General features: G+C 49.2%; 1 protein-coding gene across 3 annotated transcripts in view; it reads right to left on the bottom strand.

The window, feature by feature from the left end:
* WDFY3 (WD repeat and FYVE domain containing 3) overlaps positions 1–27,035 on the bottom strand; it is a 1,930,620-nt gene that overhangs the window by 868,140 nt on the left and 1,035,445 nt on the right. For all 3 annotated transcript variants that reach the window (XM_078676292.1, XM_078676293.1, XM_078676294.1), the window contains one exon: positions 5,609–5,842. In XM_078676292.1, the coding sequence (XP_078532418.1) occupies positions 5,609–5,842 (234 nt within the window). The remainder of the gene's footprint in view (positions 1–5,608; positions 5,843–27,035) is intronic.

Here is a 27,035-nt window from a genome sequence, read left to right as displayed (position 1 = left end):
AACATAATCTGTGCGCCGCAGTATGGGATCATATTAGGCTTACCGTGGCTGAAAAGACACAACCCTTCAATCAACTGGGAAACCCAGGAACTCAGAATGGACTCCCCTTACTGTTCAAGTGTCTGCACACAGAAGAAGTGTGCTCCGGAGGACCAGGGGTGGATAGTGGCCACAGCAGCTGAAAAGGAGATGGTTCTCCCTGAAGCCTATCGGGGGTACATGGACGTGTTCGATGATAACCAAGCGGAAACACTCCCGCCACATAGGGTATACGACTGTCAAATAGACCTGGTCCCAGGAGCAACGATACCGGGCGGTAGGTTGTATGCCTTATCCGAGCCCGAAAACATCCACCTCCGGGCGTACCTGGATACGATGCTTCGCCTAGGCTTCATCAGGCCTTCAAAATCCCCTGCGGCCTCGCCACTGTTCTTCATCCCTAAGGCTAATGGGGAACTGCGCGCTTGTGTGGATTTCCGGGCGCTTAACGCCATCACGATTAAGAACCAGTACCCGTTGCCTCTCATCAACGTGCTCCTGGAACAAGTAAAGAAGGCCCATGTATACACCAAACTCGATTTGAAAGGGGCATACCATCTGGTCCGCATGCGTCGCGGAGACGAGTGGAAGACGGCCTTCAAAACGAGGTTCGGCCTGTATGAGTATAGAGTCATGCCCTTTGGGCTATGTAACGCCCCTGCCGCGTTCCAGTTCTTTTTGAACGATGTGCTGAGAGACATCCTGGATGTATACGTAGTCGTGTACATAGACGACATCTTGATTTATTCGGACACCACAGAAGAACACGTGATACATGTGGCCTCAGTACTACAAATCCTCAGAGACAATTCGCTTTATTGCAAGCTCAGCAAATGCGACTTCCACGTGACATCTGTGGAATTCCTGGGGGTCATGTTGAGCCCAGAAGGCCAAACCATGGCTGAGAGAAAGGTGAAAGCGGTAACGGAATGGCCTGCGCCGCGGAACATCAAGGACGTACAGAGCTTTCTTGGCTTTGCCAATTTCTACCGCCGGTTCATAGAGGGGTTCTCTGGGCTAGTAACGCCCATTACACACCTATTGAGGAAGTCGGTGAAGTTCCATTGGTCTGAAGAAGCGGAGGGGGCATTCCGTGCCTTGAAACACGCCTTTGTATCTGCGCCTGTCCTTGCCCACCCTGACCCGGAACAGCAATACACGGTAGAGGCGGACGCGTCCGACCTGGCGGTGAGAGCCATACTGTCGCAGAAGAAACCTGAGACGGGGGTGCTACATCCTGTTGCGTTTATGTCCCGCAAATTGAACCAAGCGGAAAGAAATGACCACGTTGCCGAAAAGGAACTTCTGGCCATCAAGGACGCCTTTTCCGAGTGGAGATACCTGTTGATGGGGGCTAAGCACGTAGTGATGGTCTACACCGACCATCGGAACCTTCAGTTCATGACGGCCGCCAGACAATTGTCTCCTCGTCAAATGAGGTGGATGTTATTCTTCTCTGGGTTTCATTTCACCATCACATACAGGCCAGGATCAGAAAACAGGAAGGCCGACGCATTGTCGAGGCAAACCTCAGATGCGCGGAGTCCGCAACCGACCGTTGAGTCCATCATCCACCCAAGCAAGGTGGTGGGGGCTATCCAGCCTGGACACTTCCTACGCGACGTTCAGAAAGGAGTCAACACCTTTCGATGGAAAGCCTGGTTGCGTAGACACGAGGAATGGCAGGTACGCGACGGCATTCCGGTTAAGGGAGGACGTGTATTGGTGCCTACCGCACGGTTACAGAAACAGGTGTTCGGATGGTGCCATGAGTCGGCCAGTGCAGGACACTTCGGACTGGAGAAGACGGTCGACTACGTATTACGTCAGTTCTGGTGGCCTACGTTAAGGGCGGATGTGAGGAACTGGATCATGGCCTGTGTGACCTGCTCCGCCATGAAATCGGATCATCAACGCCCACAGGGGTTGCTGCTTCCACTGCCAACTCCCACCAGGCCATGGGATTGCATCTCCCTGGATTTCGTTGTGGGGTTGCCCAGGGACAAGGGATGTACTGCTATACTGGTGGTCGTCTACTATTTAACCAAGATGGGTCGCTTCATCGCCTGTAAGGGTGTACCCACGGCCGGACAATTGGCGGTCGTACTTCTGAAAGAGGTAGTAAGGGCTCATGGCCTTCCCAGCGTTATCGTTTCAGACAGGGGATCGCAGTTCACGGCAAGGTTCTGGAAGACCTGGTGTTCAGCACTCCATGTCACATCAGCGTTATCAACCAGCTACCATCCGCAAACAGACGGTCAGACGGAACGTCTTAATCAAACCCTGAAGCAATACCTCCGCTGTTACATAGATCAAGGAAAGGAAGAGTGGGTGGACCTGTTGTGGCTTGCAGAAGTCGCGTACAACAATGCCACACACGCCTCAACCAAGGTGTCACCTTTCTACAGCAACTATGGGCACCATCCCCATTTCATCCCATTGTCGCACCCCTCGTCGACGTCGGGAGTACCTGAAACAGCCAAGAGGGTGGCACATATCAGGGAGACCGTGGAAAAAGCAAAGAAGTGCTTGGAGGAGGCCAAGAAGAGATATAAAACCACGGCGGATAAAAGAAGGCGACCAGGCCCGCTGTATCAAGCTGGGGATTACGTCTGGGTATCATCCAGGAACCTACGGTTCCGTAAACACAGTGTTTTCCATCCCCGCTTCATAGGGCCTTACCGCATCAAGGACTGCATAAGCCCAGTGAACGTAAGGTTGGAGTTGCCTGACAATCTCCGGATTCACCCTGTGTTCCATGTTTCGTTGCTCAAACACTCCTTGAAGCCCAAACACATCGCGCCTCCTCCGGTGTTGGTGGACGGGGAGGAGTACACTGTACACTGCATCAGGGATTCCCGTTGGAGAAGAGGCAAGCTGTGGTACCTGGTTGCTTGGAAGGGGTACGGGCAGGAAGAGAACTCATGGGAGCCCGTAGCCGGGATCTGTGCTCCGCGGTTGTTGGCGGCATTTCACAGGAAGTACCCGACCAAGCCCGGCCCGGCTGGAGGCCCTGACGGGAGAGGGATGTATTGTTAAGACAAGCGTCGGCGTCGGAGTCGAGTAGGAAACACGAGAGGAGAACTACATAAACCAGAAGCAAGCCCGCCCGAACTACAATCCCCAGAAGGCAGTGCGAGACAGTCGCGCTGAGAGGGCGTACCCATTTAAGCAACCTGGACGCCAGCAGTAGGCGTCGAATATTTTGAACATTCACCGCGAGTACGGAGAGGATGCCAAGCGGAAGGTGAGCTCCGTGGTATTCGGCGGCTTTGGAACAGGAGTTGGGAGTTTACGGTGAGGAACAACTGATGCATGAGTCCTTGTCAGCGGGGCTCCGCTTCACGCTCGGTGGTACTTAATTGAACTCCGGTCTGCTCCGACCCCTTGTCAGTCCCCGCTCGAGGGTTCTCGAGCATAAAGGACAACGGTCCTTTAGATACTTACGCCAGTCCCCGCTCGAGGGTTCGAGCTCGTGGACTCCGGTCCTTTTAGGACATACGTCAGTCCCCGCTCGAGGGTATCGAGCAGAAGGTCCTTGGACGTGACCTGTGGCCAGTCCCCGCTCGAGGGTATCGAGCAGAAGGTCCGTTGACGTGACCTGTGGCCAGTCCCCGCTCGAGGGTATCGAGTTAACAGGACAAGGTCCCTTGCTGTGACCTGTGGCCAGTCCCCGCTCGAGGGTATGGAGCAGAAGGTCCGTTGACGTGACCTGTGGCCAGTCCCCGCTCGAGGGTATCGAGTTAACAGGACAAGGTCCCTTGCTGTGACCTGTGGCCAGTCCCCGCTCGAGGGTTATCGAGTGTGGAGGACGTCCTTTGCGTTTGCCCTCCGTTGGACGCGTGTCAGGACTGACACGCATGCGGAGGACGATTACGCGGGATCCATAACGAGGATAGACGCATCGAGTGGCATTTTCGGCCATTATTTAGCACGGGGTCCTCTGTTGGAAGGTGCTAGGACTAGCATCATTGCAGAGGACGGTTAGACACTATCCCGAACTTTAGTACTCTCTTGCTTTGCTTATGATTTGGCCATTAAACAAGCCTGAATAAAGAGCTTTCTTACTTCACCTATCGGTCTGGCACCTCATTTGTGAGTTAACAGGTGTGGTGTGTGGGTTTCGACTGAGTTACCCGATCCCGAGGGATGCAGGATTACACCATCATCCCCTTTGGTTTTTCTCAGACTCTAATCCAGCAACTTTCTTTACATGTTGACCAGCTTCCTTGGTGGACAAGGAGAGATCTCGTACAGGGATGTATCTTATGAGTTAAGAGATATCAACTGTGCAGGTAATGGCTTTGGAGCTGGTTTGGTAAAGTAATCACATGGACTTGTTGGAAGAGCTGTTATCTGCTGATTAGGAGGACTGGTCATCAGAAAAGGCAGTGGAGCTTGGACTATGCGAGGCGCCAACAGACCGATCGTCTACAATTGTTTAAGAGTCGGCTCCGCGGCAGTGGGTTGTGTCGTCAGCAACGTGTCAGCAGTAGTCGTGTGCAGCGATTTTGCCAGTACCATTGTGGTTTTGGAAGTCTTTCTTTGCAAAACACACCTCTAAAGGACTCTGCATGGAAGGTAAAAGCATTTTCGCCAAATACAGACGGTCTGACATTTACAGATCTTGCTCGCTCAGAATGTCCTTCCTCTCTGTGTTAATTGAGGGGTTTCTTTATTTTGGGGGAAGATACCTAATCAGAAGTAGTGACCTCCAAAGCGGTCTTACTTTGGAGCACTTGGAGCAGGAAACCATCACAGCTGTTGCTAGTTACGGTAAAGAACGTCATACATCTTACAACCTTTGGTCTCATGTCTGGGGTACAGCCAACAGATGCAACCTTATGGAGGGTCATTAACAAAGTATTTTCCTGACAAACGAAGCACATGGTCTTAACCGTGCTTTCTTGGAATCTGTAATTCCGACAGAAAAACGACAAATTCCAGTGAATTATTACCTAGAAACAGTGGCCCTACAAGAGGAAATCCTCTGGGTCAAAGACGTATCCAGCAATAATTGAAAAACTGTGCCAAATGATGTCCTGAGCATCTGAACATGAACTGTCTTCCACGGTACATGCAGTTGAAAATCTGAAGGCTAGTGGCATTGAGAGGAGTGGAGATCAGTGTGTCTTTATCTAAATGGTTGGTTAAGCATCATTTCCAATTAAGTGAAAATGGTACTAAAACAAATGCTTGCTATGTATTGCTAAATCGCTTATTAAATTTGACCTTACTGGTGTTATATTATCGTTAGACTCCCAGCTCGAGAAAAGGGAATGATTCAAGTATGTGAAACATTGAAACATCCAATGCTGGATAATGTTTTCTGCCATAAGGACACTTGCAACACAACTTATTATCCTTAAAATCAATTTCCTAAAAAATACTTCATAAATCTAAGTTTGCGCAAATTGTCCACATTTTTTCATTTTAAATAAAGTAACTACATATTGTGAAGAGGGGCCTGGTCAGAGATTACAAATCACCATCACTGAAGGAAAAGACAAACTTATACTTTACTAGTACCAAGGGTTACAGAAACAAAAAACAAAACACTGGCATCTACCTCCAGAAGAATGTCTATGACAGGCGTCTGTTTGCTGGCGGGTGTAAGGCAGAGGTTGTCAATTATCAGGACACGCATGAAGTCGAACACAAACTTTTTGGCTGGGTGGTTGGTCAGGTAAGTCTTGGAGCCAACATTGCAGTATTCAGACTGGCTTCTGTTCATGCCCGAGTCAGAGGAAAATGCCCTGAATTCTTCAGCAGGTGATCCAACCTCATCATCAAGATCAGTTACCTAGGCAATGAGAAATAAAACGTCATAAGCTTGTTCCAAATCAAATAAAGCAACATTTGTTTAAGTATTGTCTCATTCAGCTCATTGGGAAAATAAAACCTACTCGAGCAAGACACTGAGTTAATCATTAAAGTGAACTGTACACTTTAAAAGAACACTATAGGACACTTTTATCCAAGATGTAAACCAACGAAAAGAGAAAACTCTTTGCTCTTATCAATTTTCATTTTAAAGCAAGTCCTACGTTCTACAATGAGCAAATATGTAATTGAACAACAAGGCACAATAACCTGCATGTATCTGGCATTTAGAAAATATCAAACAGGAAACTGGGCATCATTGCGAACAAAAACATTTGCAATCTAACATTATGACCTTTGAACTAGAGGTACCAGTATCGAGTCGATAGGTCTTTATTTCGAATAAAAGATTCATAAAAGACAATATACAACCATACACAATGTATAAAAAAGATGAATCAATAAAGATAAAATACACTAGTTATTCCTTAAGACAATAAGATACAATACAATATGCACATGTATTAGTACTACTAATGACCATATTCAGCTACAGAACGATATATGCATCTGGGTAAAACACTCAACACAAGGGAATGCCCAGTTTCTTAGTTCGAATCAGCCAGGCCCATCCCAAAAATTTAGCAACACAGACCACTACTGTTTCAGATCTAATAACTCGGAGTTTGGTAAGTGCGTCTCTGTGACCACCACAATTCAGGGATAAACATATAGGTTTTAGCCACTTACTTCTGGGCGCTCGATAAACGGGACAGCCGAAGAAGAGGTGGCCAACACTTTCTTCCCGTTCGGGACACCAATGACATTTATTTCCTGTCTTCGTGTTCCATTTTGCTGTAAAGGAATTGACAGGCAGGGTGCCAGTGCGGAACTGATGGTATAGTTTGCGATCTAACACCCTGGAAATCAAATCCCAATACTGCTCCAAGGAGGGAATAACCTTATGCACTAAAAATAGACCAGTTAGGTTTGTGTCCAAGGATTGGGTAACAAGAATTGATTTTTTCCATGCCCAGAAGAGCGCTTTGAACTCAAGTTTTGATGGAAAAATTGAACCCCCTGGGTTGGACCAAAGCTCTGGAAGACCCATCATATATAAAACATTTTTAACTTCCCTTAGCCAGGGTATTTTATACGCACCCCACAAAAGTTTTACCTCCTCCAGTTCTCGGGTGAACAGACCAAGCTCGGGGGTAGTCCAGAGACGACGCCAAAATGCCACAAGGCGAAACTGGGCCATCTCGTTGATTGGTCTGCAGCCAAGATCTAACAACAAGGGTTTTATGGGAGCGGACTGCGGAAGACCTACCAGGTTCCGTAGGAACCTATTCTGCGCAGTGGCCAGGCATGAGAGGTCCTTGTGGCCCCAAACTTCGGCACCATAAAGGGTTGCAGAGATAACCTTAGCCTCGTAGATCTTTAGGGCAGGGGTAATACGCTTTGTTAGAGAGTTCTTTTGTTCATGGACCAGACATCCAGCCAACCTATTAAATTTGAGTTTGGACGTCTCCAATTGGGGGTTCCAATTGAGTTGGTGATCTAGAGTCACACCGAGGTAAGTCATGACCTTAACCTGCTCAATTTGAACACCGTTTAAGGAGACAAAACACTTAGGGGGGGTTTTCTTGCAAAAAACCATGAATTTAGTTTTATCTACATTTATTTGCAAGTCGTTTATTTTACAAAACTCAGAAAATCTATTCAGGGCTACCTGAAGCCCGGCTCTAGTTTTAGAAAGGAGGAGGGTGTCGTCTGCGAAGATTAGCATGGGGTACTTTCGACCACCCAGCGTTGGTGCATCAGACTGTGTGTTAATAAAATGTAGGGCCACCTGATTAATAAACAGGAGGAACAGGGTGGGGGCCAGGACACAACCTTGGCGTACCCCACGTTGTACAGGGAAGCTTTTAGTCACCTGCCCCTGGCTACCCCACCTTACCTGGGCATAATTGTCCTCGTGTAATCGCTGGACTAGGCTCAAAAGCTCTGGTGGAAAGCCCATTTGTCTAAGAGCCTCCCATAACTTCTTCCTTGGGACTAAATCAAAGGACGACTTAAGGTCGACAAACGCGGCGTATAACACACCGCCGCCCAAAAAAACCACCTTCCAAAAAAGTAGTGTGAACCGGAAGACCTGGTCAATAGTACTGGTACCGAACCTAAATCCTGCCTGCATAGGGGAAAGTATGTTATTTGAATCGATCCAACCCTGGATTCTTGCTAAAATCATTCTCGACACAATTTTCTGGATCGAATCGATCAAACTAATGGGCCGATAATTGTTTGGGAGCGAGCGGTCACCTTTCTTATATACTGGCAAAATTTCTGCCCCCTTCCATGAGATGGGAATCTCAGCCCCTGCAGCTATATTATTTGCCAGTAACGTGATATAAGGAATCCAAAGGTCAAGATTAAGCTTAAAAAGGTCAGCAGGAATAGCATCTAGGCCAGGAGCTTTCCCTGACTGAACAGACTCAAGGGCATGCACAGTATCGGATTCCAAGAATATGAGTCTGTCTCCTATTTGTGGGAGGGGACACGATGGCATGATTGCTGTCATTCGATCCTCCGCTAGATTTGGGTCGTTGAATTGTGCCGTAAAAAATTCCACCCAGGATTGAGCTGAGACATGATTTTCTGGATTCTGGGCAACTGAATCCCTTCCCCTCCTTACAATCAACCAAAAATCAATTAGGTTGGGGGATTCACAGGCTCTAAGGAGATCGATCCAGTAAGAGTCATCCCAGTCCCGCTTGGCGGCCCAAAGGGTACGCTTATAGTACTGCCTAGCTGTCCTGATATCATCTGTATTCCGGGCCTTAACAGCAGCTATTAGGTTGCTGTGAGCATCTCTACAGCTCTTATTGTACCATTTTTTGTACACTCTAACGTTAACAGACTTCGAAGGTTTCGTGAGGAGGTTTTTAAGGCCCAGAAAACACTCCTCATGAAGATTAGTGATTGTAAAATCAGCATCACCAGAAGGGGATAACGGAGGCATCCTACACCACACACTCCGCACCTTCTCCTCAATCTTAGAAATAAGCACATGGTCGTCCAGAACCCTGAGCCATTTTACTCGACGCCTGTTGTCGCACAAAACTACATCAGACGTTAAGCAATTCGTTCCCCTGACTGGAGCACCCAAACCGGGGACCAAAATCTCGAGTGAAAGAGGATTGTGGTCGCTCTCTGGTCGGGACTCTACCACCATATCTCGTACAATAGACCAACACTCAATATTGATCAGTATGTAGTCGATACGGCTGGAGCTCAGACCGTTATCGAAAGTGTTGGTCCCAAGGCTATCAGAACGTGTACGCCCATTTACAGCCCGTAGACCCCAATCTAAACAGAAGCCCAACCAATGTAAAGCTGCCTCGGTGCCCCTAACTCCCTTAGTAATGGTTAGCGGGGGGATGTTCCAGACGGTGTCCTCCTCAGAACCCACATCCTCTGCCAAGGAAAAAATGGGCTCGATGGAAGTATTCATATCTCCCGCTACGATAACAGTCTGATCGGTTTTAGAATTTTTAAATAGTCGATCGAGGTCGTTCAGGACAATTTGTTTTCTCCCACCCTGACAGCCACGGGCATAGACATCAACCAAGAGGAAATCTGTAGAGTTGGGTTTACTCAAAATAATGCATAAGAGGTCCACGCTCTCTACCAATATTTCCTTGCCATGAAAGCCCAAATTGTTTTTAATCCAGATGGTAAGGCCACCAGAGGCCCTACCCTTGGGACTCTTGATAGCAGGTTTTGAAAAATTAAGATAATCCAGCCTGTGTAAGGGGACTATTGACCATGTTTCCTGGAAAACGACGATATCATATGAGTCAATAAAATTGGCCCAATCGTCGTTGTCCAGGCGTCCCCGTAGTCCTGCAATATTCCAAGAGGCCACTCTTAGTGGATAATCCGTGCCATGGGCACAGGGTGTCCGTACCACGCCCATTTCATCAGTCATAGCCGTGACAGGGATATTTACAGGATCTGAAAGTACACCCACATTTTTAGGCGAAATTAGACCATTAAGAGATGGATTTAAGAGAGTGGGTAATGCAATCCTCCGTGGGTGAGGAGGAATCATTATGGGCGATATATCGCCAGGCCCCCCAAGTCAATCCACCTCCTCCAGGCAGCCAAACCTATTAGAGGTGGGTGCCCCATGCCACCAATTATGCTGGCTATGTCCATCAAACCTATGGGTCGGTCGTCTAGCATTCTGAACAATTGACCATGACCCCTCTCTCGCAGGTTGTTGTCTAGGAGGATAGAAAAAAGTGAGAGGTCTCACCACTATTGTGGAAATAACTTCAAAGGATGGCCATGCACATAGATGCTGAGCTGTGTGGGGATCAGAGAAAGATACCACAACACAGTCACCGGCTATGGACTTATGCGTGGGGCCTATCCAGGGGACTCTCCGAACCATTAATACACTGCTTTTTTGGTGGTCGGGGAGCTGTTTATTAGAGTTAAGCCAATGAATGACTTTGTTTTTCAAAGAAAGATCATTCTCCTGGGAGTGCTGGTCCAACACTGGGACGCCGGCTAAGATAATAACGTAGGGCCCAGCTTCTGGTGGAAGGTCAATAAACCCTCCACGGAAGTTGGGGCGACTGGCCTGTCGTAATGGGTTGTTCGCCGGTTCTGGCCTTATAGTGTGGTGGGCTACTGCTCTTGAGTTGAGGTTCTGCCTATGAACAGGTTTTTGCGGGGAAAAGGGTTTTGGTACAACTGGGCTAGGGGTAGGTACAATAGAATTTACAATGGTGGTGCGGGGCTTTGGTATGGGTTTAGGTGTTGGTAAGGTCACGGGGATACTTTGGGGTAATTGTGGGGAAGGTTGGACAAGTTCTGGTGCTTTGGGCTGAGGGGTGGATTCGATCTCGCGTGAAAGCTTGGCATCCATTTCCTTTAGGCTCAGGCTAGCCAGGGTGACTATGGTCCTATCCATTTCAAGAAGGTTGTTCTCTATACGAGAAAGCCTCAATTCCAAGGGGGAAAGTAGTTGCTTTAACGTGCCCCATACTATTTTAAGGAATTCTCTATCACCCTCCCTATCGTGCGCAGGCCCACTCAACCGACCCTCCAGATTGTTCACACTATTCTTTCTTGGGGAGGTGATGAGGATGTTATCTTCCACCAGACGATGTAAATCAGGAGCGGCTTCCCCACCCAAAACACTGGGCATGATTTTAGAGCTGTCATCTTTCGCCCCAAGAGAACCCATAGCCCGTCTACTGTTAAAAAACTGTGATCTTGCAATTCTAGCTTTTTTCCGGGCATAAATGGATCTCGCAAGGCATTTTTTTTTATAGATTGCTGCTTTCTTGGCACTACACGATCTCGTGGCTAAATTGATTTTGGGAGAAGGGAAAGAGCCTGCAGCACTAATTAGTGGGGCAGGGCCCGTATTTTGATGCACTGGAGTAGGTTGGGGGTTAGGAGGGGAGTTTGAGAGAGTAGTTGGGGGTGCGGTATGGATAGCTGCTGTTATTATCAGAGGCCGAGGAGCTACTGTACGATCAGGGGTACGGGCAGAAGCAATATTCCCCAGAGAGGATTTTTTTGTACTAGCTATATGCTCTGACAACCTTCTTGCAGCTTCAAGGTCCAGAGAGACCCTGTGCTGCATTTTGCTGATTTCCTCGTCAATAGCCAAGTTGGTTTTGACTAGGAAATCATCCAGGGTTCTATTGGAATTACTCGCAGCCATAAGGGTTTTGCTCCGACTACCCCGTGAGCACATTCTACAGAATACAAGTGAATAAATAACTGTACATACAAATAAATAAAACTGTATAATGTGCCGAACAGAGGGGGTGGCCCAGCCCAGCCCTCTTAGTCCTCGAACGGCCTCAAACGGCCCGCTCTTTGCCCGGTCTTCGCCCCGGGCTGCGTCCCGCGCTGCGGGAGTGCTGGGACACTAAGTAAGAGGACGTATGATACGGGGGGCGGGGCAGCAGGGAGAGCGGACCGGAAGTTCGCAAATGGTCTTGCAGGGGCTCCTGGATACTGGAGTCCCCTGCACGCTCGCAGCCCCGCTGACCGCACTCACCCGGAGCCCTGCTTGTAGTCCAACAACGATTGCCCCGGTGTCTGTGAGGCGACGCGGCACCCGCGGAGCGGGCGCGGCGAGTTGTGAAGGAAAGTCCTGGAAATGCCGCTGTGGACTAGGAAAAAACAGCCAAAGTGCCTCCGTGCAGTAAATTACGTCCCACAGGTAAGGAGATGGAAGAAGCCTTTAACACCAGAGAGGGGCGGGGGGCGGGCAGCAGGGAGAGCGGACCGGAAGTTCGCAAATGGTCTTGCAGGGGCTCCTGGATACTGGAGTCCCCTGCACGCTCGCAGCCCCGCTGACCGCACTCACCCGGAGCCCTGCTTGTAGTCCAACAACGATTGCCCCGGTGTCTGTGAGGCGACGCGGCACCCGCGGAGCGGGTGCGGCGAGTTGTGAAGGAAAGTCCTGGAAATGCCGCTGTGGACTAGGAAAAAACAGCCAAAGTGCCTCCGTGCAGTAAATTACGTCCCACAGGTAAGGAGATGGAAGAAGCCTTTAACACCAGAGAGGGGCGGGGGGCGGGCAGCAGGGAGAGCGGACCGGAAGTTCGCAAATGGTCTTGCAGGGGCTCCTGGAGTCCCCTGCACGCTCGCAGCCCCGCTGACCGCACTCACCCGGAGCCCTGCTTGTAGTCCAACAACGATTGCCCCGGTGTCTGTGAGGCGACGCGGCACCCGCGGAGCGGGTGCGGCGAGTTGTGAAGGAAAGTCCTGGAAATGCCGCTGTGGACTAGGAAAAAACAGCCAAAGTGCCTCCGTGCAGTAAATTACGTCCCACAGGTAAGGAGATGGAAGAAGCCTTTAACACCAGAGAGGGGCGGGGGGCGGGCAGCAGGGAGAGCGGACCGGAAGTTCGCAAATGGTCTTGCAGGGGCTCCTGGATACTGGAGTCCCCTGCACGCTCGCAGCCCCGCTGACCGCACTCACCCGGAGCCCTGCTTGTAGTCCAACAACGATTGCCCCGGTGTCTGTGAGGCGACGCAGCACCCGCGGAGCGGGTGCGGCGAGTTGTGAAGGAAAGTCCTGGAAATGCCGCTGTGGACTAGGAAAAAACAGCCAAAGTGCCTCCGTGCAGTAAATTACGTACCAGTATCATCAACGTTTAAGCCTCATTACTCTATTTAAAAAGGTGTGAACAGAGGAGATGAAAATGATAGTTGTCTGGTGAGAGTTAGCAGTAATGTTGACGTCATTTAGGCAATAGAGGTATGTATTAAATAAGGTATGTCAATTTTTCTCACTGTAATTATCACTAAGATGAACGTCTCACACCAATACATATTATTCACTGGAAGTAGGAAATAGATTTTTTTGTTTGCTTTGGGGCCACCCTAACTTAACCATTTCCCGGGGCCTGATGACATACACTGTCCTGGAGACCCATCCTCCGGTACACTATGCTGCTCCCTACCTGAGAGAATGAGGTCAGGGAATACAATTGCAATTCCCTGACCGCACTCTGAGCGGCAGGGAACACAGCTTTGCTTGCTCCTGGCTGGAGGAGCACAGAAAATGCTGCTCCTTCAGAGTGGGAGTAAAGGAATAGAGCAAGCAACCGCCACACCTAGGATGGCTGCTGCCTGGGAAGCAGGCAGGGGGGACAGGGGTTCCTCAATCAGTTCCCAACATAAAAATAAAAGTTGTTGGTGCCAAGAATGGGAAGATTCACTTTGAGGTCTTCTAGTAGTAAATGTTGAATCAATACGGCAGGATGCTTTAGAGCATTTGACAAAAACGCTAAAGAAAAATCGAAGGTCGTCGATCCAAGTGACTGTTTTAATTTCTGGAGTTGCAGAACTCTGAATGGCCCCGAACAGATGTTTCTCAGTTTTGCACAGAAAGTTTAGGTTTGCTCTTTCAGGGAGGTCCAAGAAAAAGGGAGGGTCCCAAAATGCATTTTCAACATTCCTTTTTCCATGGGAACTATTGGTACAGCTACAGCCCAAATGCCTGAACAAATTTACACCACACATGGCAGAACGGTAGATCTTGGTCCAGAAAGAGTGCTTTTTGTGATCTTGGTGTAAATCCGTTGAGTACTTTTTGCGCAACAAAGGCTCAAAACTTAGCATATAACATGCTGCAGAGGCTCGGCGGACCAGACAGATCTCATGCTGAGATCCGTTTGGTTGCCACTGCTTCAACAACGATTTGGCGGGAGCTTTCTTAGGACCCGGGACTGAGTCATCAGTAGAACCCAACCTTTTTGTCTGTAAGGCTGATATATTTCAGTCTTACAAACAAAAAGGGTGAGTGCTCCTTACTGATTGCTATAGTTGAACTGCTGTGGATCATAATTCACACACTGCTACAAGTGTTAAGGATACCCAAGTAAGAAGTACGAATTTCAATATTTTAGTTGGATTTAAGACTTGTAGCCATGGTCACATTAGCATGGAGAGAGCGATCCATACAGAAAAGTTAAAAAGTGATGGTGATAAATATGCATGTACATTCCAGCCTGAATATTTTACAATCATATGGTAAGGTTACTAAACTCTTTTTATCCAGAGGATGGTGCCCAAATGCATGATAGGCTATGGCGAGGTGTCTTAGGAATACACTAATCGCACAAGTTACTTACTTTCGGTAACAATATATCTGTAAGAAATATTAGTAGTGATAGATTCCTTACCTTAGAATTACCCCCAGGCGTCAGACTGGACCCGGAAAGTTTTCGTCGTAAGTACCCCGCGTCGGTAGGCGTCATCGTGAGGCTCCGCATGCGTCGTCGTCGCTGAGATGACGTCGCTGGAGCTACTTACAAAACTGACCACTGGTGCCATGAAACTAGGGCCCTGAACGGGATGACCTTAACCCTAGAAAGGAGTTCGCAGAACGGGGAAGATGGGTGGGGTGGTAAGGAATCTGTAACTGTGAGAAAAAGCTATCTTTCTTGCATGGTATGCCCCCACTTTTTACTGAATTGCTGATGTGCTTTGACTGAGTGTGCCCTGGGCTCCTGCCAATCAGGTGCCTTGGGCCTGTGTTCCTTCCCTAAAACTGCATTGAAGCTAAAACAAGAATTGGCATCTCTGGCCACATGTCAGACCCTGGTAAATAGTACCCTAGGTACCCAGGGCATTGTGACCAGAGAAGACCCCTAAGGGCTGCAGCACTTATTGTGCCACCCTTAGGGGCCCTGCACCCTGACACCCACACTCTGCCTTTGCAGACTGAGTGTCCTGGTGCAGAACTAAACAAAGTCAACATGGCACACATCCCTGTGTGCCATGCCCACAAACCCACTGCCCTGGCATATATCATTCACCCCTCTAGCTGGGTGCCCTATGCCAGAGGTGTGGGCAGAGATGCATGAGCCCTGTGCCCCTACAGTACCCAGGACCATTCCTGGGCACTGTAAGTGCAGTGATGCCATTAAGAGTATATGGTGCTGGGAGGTTGTTATTACGAACTCCACAGCACCATAATGGCTACACTGAAGACTGACAAGTTTGATATCAAACTTCTCAGCACATCAAACCCACACTGATGCCAGTGTAAAATGCACTACAGAGGGCATCTTAGAGATGCCCCCTGAAACTTAACCTACAATCCACGTCCTGACAGTCTGCCTAGGCTGCCACATAGCAGATATGTTGCTGCACCCCTGGGTGGTGAGCGCCCGCTCTCCTGGGCCTGCAACAATGCACATCCTGGGCGAGGGGCTAGGTCTCCTCCCCCAGGATGGGCTGGGGGAAGCTTCAAAGGCATACCGCCTTTGTGAGCTTCTCCAGGCCACTTGCTGTACTCAGCAACTGGCCCCACCAGTTCTGACCCCCACTCTGGAGGGAAGATTGGCAGGAAACCCTGCTTGAGGAAAGGGGGTGTGCCAGCCTGTTCTAAATCCACCCCTCAGGTGGGAGAGGCGAGGTGAAGCACAACTCCGGGCTCCGGACATCTTGGGAAAAGGGAGCCCTGCCCAATCAGAGATAGGCTCCTGCCCCCCCCTCCCACATGAGATGAGTAGGATAGGGGTGTTCTCGCCCATGACAGGGACCTATTGGTCCATGCCCTTCCCCTACCTGTAACGCCCCTACATTTAGTATTTAGGGGCACCTTGAACCTTCCTTCCTCAGATCCCGATTTCGAAACAAGAAAGAAGACCAAGAAGAAGAGGATCTGCCGTGCAGATGCTAACAAGACGACAACACCAACTGACTTGGCCCCAGCCCTACAGGCCGGTAGATCCTTGAACCTGCTCCTGCTAAATCCCGGCGTCTCCTGCGGACAGCAACCTCGAGAATCCCGGAGGACCTGCCTGCCTTGACCCTCCTACAGACTGGACCTCCCACGAGCAGTGGTTCTGCTCAAACAGCAATACCCCTAGTGCCAGCCAGGAACCGCAAATCCAGCCCACTCTGCACCCGCCGAGCCCGGCCTGTGCCCGAGTGGACAAAGAACCTGAGGACGTCCCCCCAGCGATTCTGACTTGGAATCCAGTGCCCAAGGACCCTCCGCGACGAAGCCTGCAACCTTAGAACTAGGGACTCCTCCAACCGCGACCAGCAGAGGGTAAGATTTCCCGACGTCCAAAGACACCACTGTACCCGGCGCCCCCGTCCTCCTGTGCCCAACTCCGGGGTGCCTACCTATCCTCCAAGATCCCAACTTACCCCTTGAAATGTGGGTCGCTCTTGAAGAATCTCCGTCCCTGAGCCTGCAGCCTTTATTCCCTTTTGAAGATCTCCATTGAATAACATTGAGCGCCCGACAGCTCAAAAGCCCCCTGCACCCAGCCGCCCGAGTGCCCCTGGCAGTGCAACCTTTGTGCTATCCTACTTCCCCATTTGCCCTGAGCAAGTGACCAGGAGCCCAGCTCCCACATCTGCGTAGCCTGCTAGTCAGCAGCCACCAACCGAAGGCCCCCTGCCTCTCATTGGATAACACAGGGCCTAACTACCTCTGCACCCGGCTACCCCTGTGCCGCTGACTGTGTACCAACTGTACCTAACTGACCCTGGGAGACCCCTGAGTCTATGCCCAGAACCTTAACTCTGCCAGTCGAGTACTTACCTAAAAGCCGATAACTCACTTTTCTTCCATAGGCTAACATTGACTGGTTTCACTAGGAAATTCTCCCAAGTGTGAAGTTTTGGAACTTTAAAATATTCATCTAAAATCAGCCTAACAACGAATTCCGATTTACTCACCTGTTATCAGGAGAGACCTCAGTGCTGCATATTGTAGCTCAGTACTGACCCTGAAAAGTAATTTTAACCATACTTACCAGTAACTTGGATTTCCTTCCATAGGATATCATTGCTAAGCATGGGCGTAAAATCCGTTCCGCTCGCGGATTTTGCGGATTTTCAGTAAATTCGCAATCCGCGAACTCTAGCGAACTTGCCGAAAATTCGTAAAATCCGTGCGAAGCGGATTTTTTGCTTGCCAACTAGAATACTATACAATTTCCCGGGAGTAAATACTTGCGAACACGTAGATGCGGCGGGCAGCGACAATCTCGCAATTGCGAGATTGCAAAATTTGCAATTTCGCACAAGAAATCCACCAGCAGGCAGCATAAACCTTGAAAATTATGATTTTTATCAGAATAACTCCTCAGGTTGACATTTGCCTGCACTTTTTCTTTGCAAGGAGTCCATTTAGGGGGGTGGGGGTGGGAGGAAGGAAGTGCCCCACAGTCTCCAACTTCCTGTTCCTGTCCACCAGGCTCATCCCAGTGCTTTCTTCATGTGCTGGTCACTTTGATTTGGATCTTGACCTTGAAGGATTACTTTTGTGGATGCTGCTGGATATTTGGATTTTTGCAATACTGAAAGCACTCAGCAGGTGCAAAAGTTCAATCTTATCATTAGCAACCATTCCCTGTAGTGCTTCCTGAGGGGCCACTTCAGAGTTCATTTGCCTACTTGCAACTATTCTATGACCCTGCTCTGACCCTCACAGCAGGCTCAGAGAATAGCTACAAGTATACAACAAAGGTCCTGTTAAAAAAATTACACTGCAACAGAAAGCAATTACAGACAATACTGAAAGCACTCAGCAGGTGCAAAAGTTCAATCTTATCATTAGTAACCATTCCCTGTAGTGCTTCCTGAGGGGCCCCTTCAGAGTTCAGCAAATTACAGATAAGGAAGCAGGTGCCAGCCAGACTGGAAGTTTAAATTCAGTGACACATTAATCAACCCCAAATTAATTCATGTCAGTTGAAGCAGGGCAGGTGTGCTTGCTTTTTTTCACCCCCATAATCTACAGTGATAAACCAACCAGAGGGTGGCAGTGATGTACCAGAGGGTGGCATGGGTGTACCAGAGGGTGGCAGTGGTGAAACAGAGGGTGCTGTAAACCTGTGATGATGAACCAGATGTAGAAACAACATAGTCGCGGCCGTTGCGAGCCGACAAGTAAGTTCGCAATTGCGAACTGGTACAGAACCCTCGCGAACTGGCAGAAATCGTTGCGAACATAAAAAAAAAAAAAATCCGCAAATTTGCGAGAGTTCGCGGATTTTGCGGATTGCGAATCCGTAAATACGCAAGTTCGCGGATTGCCAATTCGTAAAATCCGCCCATGCTTAATCATTGCCTGCTTTTTGCTGAAAAAGTTTGTGTCGATTTTTGAAACTTACAAATATTCTTTAAAAATCGTGCCAACGATAAAAACTTAATTACTTGCCCGTTTTAGATAGATGTCCCAGTGCTGAACTTAGGAGCCCAGCACTGGATTACAAAAGTAACGTAAACATACTTTATCTGCAAACTGAATTTTCTCTTGTGGTCAGCAACCTCAAAAACCCCGGAGGACCTGACTGCCTTGCTCATCCAAAGACTGGGACACCCACGAGCACTGGTTCTGCTCAAGCAGCAACAACCCCTGGTGCCAGCCAGGAACCGCGAATTCAGCACACTCTGCACCCGCCGAGCCCGGCCTGTGCCTGAGTGAACAAAGACCACAAGTACGTCCCGCCGGCGACTGTGACCTCAAATCCAGCACCCAAGGACCCTCCTCGACGCTCCTGATGACGCCTGCAGCCTCACAACCAGGGACCCCTCCAACCGCGACCAGCTGAGTGTAAGATTTCCCGACACCAAAAGACACCCCTGCACCCGGTACCCACGGCCCCCTGTGCCCAATTCCTGGGTGGCTACCTAACCTATAGCTTCCCAACTTACCTCTCGAAGTAGTGGTCGCACCTGAAGAATCTCGGTCCCGAGCCTGCAGCCTTTGTTCAACTTCCAGCTTTCCCACTGAGATACATTGGGTGCACGACGGCCCAAAAGCACCCTGCACCCAGGCGCCAGAGTGCCACTGAAAGTGCAGTATCTGTCCTATCCAACTTCCCCACTTGCCCTGTATAAGTGACAAGGAGCTCAGCTCCAACAGCCGCGTGGCCTGCCTGCTAGCAGCCACCAACCAAGGCCCCCTCATCCTCTATAAGATAACATTGGGCCTACTCATTCTGCACCCGGCTGCCACTGTGCCGCTGAGGGTGTAACGACTGTACCTACCTGACCCTGGGAGACCCCTGAGTCTACCCCCAGAACCTTAACTCTGCCAGCCGAGTACTTACCCAAAGACCGATAACTTGATTTTCTCCATAGGGTAACATTGGCTAGGTTTCACTTGAAAATTCTTCTAAGTATCGAGTTTTGCAACTTTGAAATATTCCTTAAAATTCATCCGATCAACGAAAACGAAATTACTCACCTGCTATCAGGAGAGATCCCAGTGCTGTATCCTTGAGCCCAGCACTGAACCTAAAAAGTAATCACCACTGTGATTTTCCGATAACCTGATTTCCTCCCGTAGGATAACATTGCCTGTTTTTTGCCAGAATTTCTTCCAAGTGTCGATTTTCAAAACATACAAATATTCCTTAAAAATTGCCTGGGTAACAAAAACAAATTCTTTCAACTGTTTACAGGACATGCACCAGGGCTGAATCCAGGATCCAGCCCTGAGTAAGAAAAACATTCGTAAAGTGATTTTATTACATTTACTTAAAACTTTCCATTGACCTCAATGTTATTTTGTGTTTAACTTGTGTTGCATATTGCAACAACAATATCGATTGCATTTAAAAGTCTATTGCTATTTGAAGGTATTCAATTGCAACATCTCATTCTGAGAAAGTATTTTTATACCTACTTGTGGTTCTAAAATAAAACAACAATATATTTTTATATATATAAAGCAATTGGTCTAGAGTTCAGTTCTTGAGTGTGTGGGACCATTTGCTGACTGAGTGTGTACACCAAATGCTATACACTGTCCTCTCATACTGCCTTACTGCTCAACCAAGCTACCACTTTAGAGAGTAAGGTTATATCTAACTTTAGCCTCTGCCAAACCTCTGGGGACTGTGGACTCTTTGCACACTCTACCTTACTTTGGAACAGTATATACAGAGCCACTTTCTTACACTGAATATCCCGGACTCGCTGCTCGGGAGGATAAACCCAAAACTGCGCTGAGTCCAGAAACGCTCTGATGAAGAGGAGCTTTTGAGAGGGAATAAGGTGCGACTTCGGCACGTTGATGGAAAACCCCAGCAAATGCAGGAGGTCAGCCGTAGTCTGGAGGTGGGAAACAACTGCCTGTGGTGAGCCCGCCTTTAACAGCCAGTCGTTGAGAGAGGGGAAGACTGGAACCCCTGATCTGCGCGGATGAGCTGCGACCACCGCCATCACTTTCGTGAACACCCGAGGGGCGCTGGTAAGGCCGAAGGGGAGCACAGTAAACAAAGTGTTTGTGGCCTACCGTGAACCGCAGGTAACGCCGGTGGGCCGGCAGGACGGAGACGTGGTCATATGTGTCCTGGAATTCCAACGCTACCATCTAGTCTCCAGGTTCGAAGGCAGACAAAACCTGAGCTAGTGTCAGCATCTTGAACTTCTCCTTCCGGAGGAAGCGGTTGACGTGCCTGAGGTCCAAGATAGGACGCTGGCCCTTGTCCTTCTTGGGGACCAGAAAGTAGTGGGAATAACAACCACAACCTACTTCTGGCCCAGGAACGCACTTGATGGCCTCCTTGGCCAAGAGGGCCGTGACTTCCTGCTGAAGAAGTGCAAGATGGTCCCCCAACATACAGTGGTACTGAGGTGGCATGGCTGGAGGGGTAGTCTCGAAGGGGAGGGAGTAGCCCCTTCAGACTATTTGCAGCTCCCACTTGTCAGAAGTGATGTTGCGCCAGTGGGGGAGATGATGGCGAATTCTGCCGCTCACTGGCGTTTGATGGGCCTGAAAGTTTGGACTAGTAAGGCTTTGCAGTGGATGTTGCGGAGGTGGACTGACCCGCCCACTGGCCCCCAGAACCACCTCGACGGTTCCCACATCCGCGGCCGTGCTGAGGATGTTGCTGCGCAGGCCTGTGGCTCTGAAACGAACGTGTTGGGGCCCCCCTTTCGTGGCCACGAAAGGAGCGAAAAGTGGAAGGCAGAGGATGGCGAGTGGCCGACAGGCCCAAGGACTTGGCCGTAGCCTGTGAGTCCTTAAAGCGCTCCAACGCTCTATCCACTTCATTGCGAAAGAGGCGAATGCCATCAAAGGGCATGTCCATAAGAGTGTTCTGGACATCCCCTGAGAAGCCAGTTGTCCTCAGCCAGGCATCGCGTCAAAGTGCCACAGTCGTGGAAAACGCCCTGCCTGTCTCTCCCAGCTGCGATAGCTTGGGAGAGTACTGTCCGTGCCTCCTTCGGACAGTTGGGCAGCACCTGTGCAACCGTATCCCACACAGAGTGGGAATAACGGCCCAAAAGGCATGCAGTGTTCTCCGACCGCAGCCCTAAGCTGGCAGATGAAAACAGCTTCTTGCCAAGCTGCTCCAGCTTCTTGGATTCCCTATCTGGAGGTGAGGAAGGGAACGACCAAGCTCTTGAGAGTGGGGTTTTGGGAGAGAAAGAGGGGGTCACCCGGAGCCATTGCATTGGGCCACGTTCCCCTTCACAGGAGCCCCTGTGTTGAGCCAGGACAAAGTGCCCAAAAGAACGCCAGAAAGTGCGTCATTAAAAAGCAGCAAGGGCTCCGAAGAGGTTGCCGCCGGCTGAAGCATTTCTTTCAGGAGATTAGTCCTGATGGCCACTGTAGGGAGTTCGAGGTGGAGGGCCTCGGCCGCCCTACACAACACCACTGCGTAACTGGCTCCCTCCTCCGTAGCCACGGGAGGAGGAGACAGCATGCCAAGGTGAGGTGAGGTGTCAAGACAACTGGCATCCCCCAAATCCTCTGCCCAGTCCAGATCATAATCACACTGTTGTGTGAGAGGATCCTCAGAGCCCTCCCAGTCCTCTCCGTCCCCCGAAGTCTGTGAAACAGGTTGAAAATAAGGAGGAGGGACATAGGGGTAAAAAGGCCCGATCCGGTGCCATGTCTGGTTCAGGGCTGAAACTGGGGCCGACATCGGCGGTGGCACCGGACGACGTCGGAGGGAGTGTCAGAGGAGGGGTCGACACCGTTGGAGGTGTTATAAGGTCAACCGGTGTCACCAGGGATCCGAGCCCGGATCCAGGGGGGTCCTGCGGTGTCGGGGCCGAAGTAGGCGGCGGCGCCGGGAACGGAATTGGCGGCGATAGAAAAGCAGGATCCCCAGTCGGGCCCGTAGGCACACCGGCGAGGCCAGACGGCCCAAAGAGTTGGTCCATGGCAGCAAGAAACTCTTGCATCTGAGCAGACGTCGCCAACGGACCCAGAAAGAACGGGTAGGCCGGTGGCGACGTCGCAGGCTCTGCCGGAGCCGCGGGGGTGGCACCACCCGCACCCTTAGCAGCGACAGGCAAGGGGATGTTGAAGAGCGACGATGCTTCTTTGACTTCTTCTTGGAATGCTTCGACTTACCTGACCCAGAGTGCGAAGACTTAGATCCAGAGGAACGATGGTGACGGCTCTGCGACCGGTCCCTCGACCTCCCACGGGACCGAGACCTTGAGCAGCGCGGATCCGACTGCAGGACCTCCAGCAACTTCCGGGACCGCTCCGGCAAAGTCTTCGGTGTCATGGCCCGGCAGTCGGGGCACGACTTGGAGTCTTGGTCGCACCCCAGGCAGTAGAGACAGACGTGGTGTGAGCCCGTCACCAACATCATGCGGTGACAGTCCCCACAGTTCTTAAAACCGGGCATCCCTATGACACCAGGAGTCGATCAACTCAAAAGAATTGAGGCAAAAGGCCTAGAAAAAAACTCAGTGAAAAAGTGACTGGGGGTACTTGCTCTTCCCGGATCTGCGCTTGCTGGCGCGGAAAAAGAAAGAACTGACGTCAGCGCGCCTGGGAGCGCCTAAGTAGATCAAACGACGTCATCTCGGTGACAACTACGCCAATGACGCACGCGGAGCCGCACGACCGACGCCTACTGACGAGCAGGGGTACTGCTGACGAAAACTTTCTGGATCCAGTCTGTGAGAAAGTGGCTCTATATATACTGGACCGGAATAAGGTACAGTGTGTATAGAGTCCACAAACCCCAGAGGTATAACAAAGGTTAAAGCCAGGTGTGACCTTACTCTCTAAAGTGGTAGCTTGGTCGAGCAGTAAGGCATTACCAGAGAACAGTGTAAAGCATTTGTTGTACACACTCAGTCAGCAAAAGGTGTCACACACTCAAAGACTGAACTCCAGGCCAATTGTTTTTATATCAAAAGATATAGTTGTTTTTATTTCTAGAACCAACAGGTATCAAAAAATATACTGTTCTCAATATGAGAGGTCTCAGATGAGTGCTTTGCAGAAAGGCACTAAACTTTGTAAACACAATAGGTACAGGAGTTGCAGTAGGCAACACAATTCTACACATAATTTAGCATTGAGCTCAATGGATTTCCTTATATAAACACAGTTGATTACTTTGGTAATTCCAGGACTGACTCCTAGGTTCAGTCCAGGGGTCTAAGCTGAAAACAGTTCAGCAAAAACGTTTTAGGTACTGTAGTGATTTTTCAGGAATAAAAAGCGATTTTAAAAGTTCACACTTAGAAACTTTTCAACAGGAATCTGGCAATGTTATCCAATGGGAGAAAATTCAGGTTGCAGGTTAAGTACGATCTCGTTCCTTTTGTAATCCAGTACTGGTCTCCTGGGGCCAGCACTGGGGTCTCAACTCAAAACAGGTAAGTAATTACATTTCAGTGTTTCGTATGATTCTTTTTTTATTATTATTTATTTATTAAGAATTGCAGAGTAGGAAAGCAACAAGCACAACATGAGATACAGTAGTGACATCAGTCGACAAAGGCAGTATAGCGTTGCTGCTTATTATGACAAAAGGATGCAATGTTCTATTTTAACATAACTAAACAGAACATAGGCATACGTCAGAGCAGTTTTACATCGGATTAAACAATGCATCTTTGAGATAAGAAAAGTCGGATATATAAATATGCTATTTATGGTCAACAAACGGAATCCGGGCAAGTATCTAGCTGAATGACCACAGACAAAAGGAGGACCACATTTGAACTAATGTAGAAACCACAGGGGCGGTAAGTGAAACCTCCATCAGCCCCCCACAACACATCATCAACACAGCTCGTGGCACTGCACTTTCGTATATGAAGAGGAGGAACGGTTATACATCAACAGATCAGGGCTGCCCAGTTGGGCTCACAGGCGCAGTCACGGGGGAGGTCGACCTGGCACGTGACCACTGCAGGAAGGGCTCCCAAATGTCCCTGGGGCGCGCAGTAGTCGGCATCAGCTCCCAGTAAGTTCCCAATTGCGCGTGGCCATATGTAACATCTGTCAGCCAGTCATTAAATTTTGGCTTGGTTTTCCGCCCCCAATTAATGGCCACGCGCCGTTTGGCATATAGCAGCAGCAGTGCGTGCAGCTTTCTACTCTTATGTGGTGTGTTTTCAACCCACCCCAGTATGCCCAGGAGCGGAGATGGGGCATCCGCTCTGTCTAGGATTTGATTAACAGCATCAAAAACTTCAGATATGAAGAGGAGGAACGGTTATACATCAACAGATCAGGGCTGCCCAGTTGGGCTCACAGGCGCAGTCACGGGGGAGGTCGACCTGGCACGTGACCACTGCAGGAAGGGCTCCCAAATGTCCCTGGGGCGCGCAGTTGTCGGCATCGGCTCCCAGTAAGTTCCCAATTGCACGTGGCCATATGTAACATCTGTCAGCCAGTCATTAAATTTTGGCTTGGTTTTCCGCCCCCAATTAATGGCCACGCGCCGTTTGGCATATAGCAGCAGCAGTGCGTGCAGCTTTCTACTCTTATGTGGTGTGTTTTCAACCCACCCCAGTATGCCCAGGAGCGGAGATGGGGCATCCGCCCTGTCTAGGATTTGATTAACAGCATCAAAAACTTCAGACCAGTAATCAAACAATGCCGGGCAGTGCCAAGCCATATGCAAAAAGGAAGCATCCTCTTCACCACATCTCCAACACCTGTCATCCTCCCTGAGGCCCATGCGGTGGAGAGACATCGGGGTACGGTAGAATCTATGAAGGAACTTGAAATGTATAAGTCTGAGTTTGTAGTTAGGGGATAGTACCAATAGCTGCCTGCAGTAGAAAGACCACTGCTCACCAGTCAGGGGCGTTTCTAGATCAGCGCTCCACATCTGGCGTGACCTGGGCACCACTAGCGGGGACTGTTCCTGCATTGAGTTGTACAGACGTGACACCAGCTTCTTGTGGGAGACTCTAGCTAAAATGTTTTGCAGCGCTTGCAACTGAGGTGGCTCTTCAGGGAACCGGTCCCACAACGCCTTGCATGAAGCTTTGAGCTGATGATGTGTGAATTTGTCACTAAAGGACACCGGGTGTTCTGCAGTTGCAGTAGGTAAATCTAGAAATGTACCGGCAGGGTATATGTCTGCAAATGTACGTAGGGTGGTGCCAGCCACTGTGATCTCGCCGCCTCTATTTATTTATTTATTTTACAGTTTCTATAGCGCGAACAAGACCCGTGGGTATCAGAGCGCTTAACATCATATGGTCTGGGTTACAAAATATATAATACATGAAACAATAGGATCGTCCAAGTCTGTAAATGGAGAATGCTAACTGGATGAACTTAATTGAACTTTAAGTTACAATGAACTGAGGTGATATTTCTTTGCGGATCCGTCAGTCACATCCTGCTTCCATATGGGGTATAAAGTCATAATCAGCGGCACGTCTTCGGTAGAGTTTGTCTTGTTATGGAAGGAACTTGCTCATAAGATGGTATTTGAGTTCCTTCTTGAATGTTATCGTGTTTGTTATTTTTCTGATATTTGCCGGAAGGGGGTTCCATATCCTGGGAGCTACACCTGAGAAAGTTCTCTCGTAAGTTTTTTTCTTTTTAAAGATAGGAGGTTTCAAGAGTAGATAATTGACACTCCTGACAAGTCTGTTTCTTCCTGATATTTCTATTTTCTGGGCTAGATATTTAGGAGTGTTGTGATGAATCGCTTTATGAGTGATACATGCCATTTTCATCTGTACTCTAGCTTCGTACGGTAGCCAGTTTAAGGCCTTCAGGTGAGGCGAGATATGATCAAATTTCCTAGATCCTATAATAAGCCTTGCTGCTGAATTGAGGCAAGCTTTTAGTGGAGCTGTTGAGATTTTTTGAAGGCCAGCAAGTGTAGTGCATCCATATTCTATCCTAGAGACAACCAGAGATTGCACAGCTAGTTTCAGGTCTGTCTCCGTTAAAAAGGATTTCATCTTCCTTAGATAGTTCAAATGGAAGCGGGCGTTTTTTGCCATGGATTTGATATGTGTTTTCATATCCAGGTTCTCATCCAATGTGATTCCGAGAGATTTCGCAGAGTCTACTAGAGTTGGGATGCAATTTAATGCAGTAATCACTTTACACCATTCTTTCACTAAGGGATGTTTTTTTTGTGGTGTAATGAGTAAGAATTCTGTTTTGTCGGCGTTGAGCTTGAGATGATTGTGAGTTAACCATTTTAGCGATATTTTGAGGGCGTCGTTCATTGTGGTTATATCTTCCAAGCTAGCAATCTTGATGTAAAGTTGCGTGTCATCTGCATACATGTGAAAGGCTATTTTCGAGTTCCGTAGAATTTCTGTGAGAGGTTCAATGTATAGGTTAAACAGTGACGGAGATAAGGTGGATCCTTGCGGTACTCCGATTGTATTGGGACAAGATGGAGATAGTGC

The sequence above is a fragment of the Lissotriton helveticus genome, chromosome 2_1 (assembly GCF_964261635.1).
Source record: "Lissotriton helveticus chromosome 2_1, aLisHel1.1, whole genome shotgun sequence".
In the NCBI taxonomy this organism is placed as follows: Eukaryota; Metazoa; Chordata; class Amphibia; order Caudata; family Salamandridae; genus Lissotriton; species Lissotriton helveticus.
This window is presented reverse-complemented; position numbering and strand designations above follow the sequence as displayed.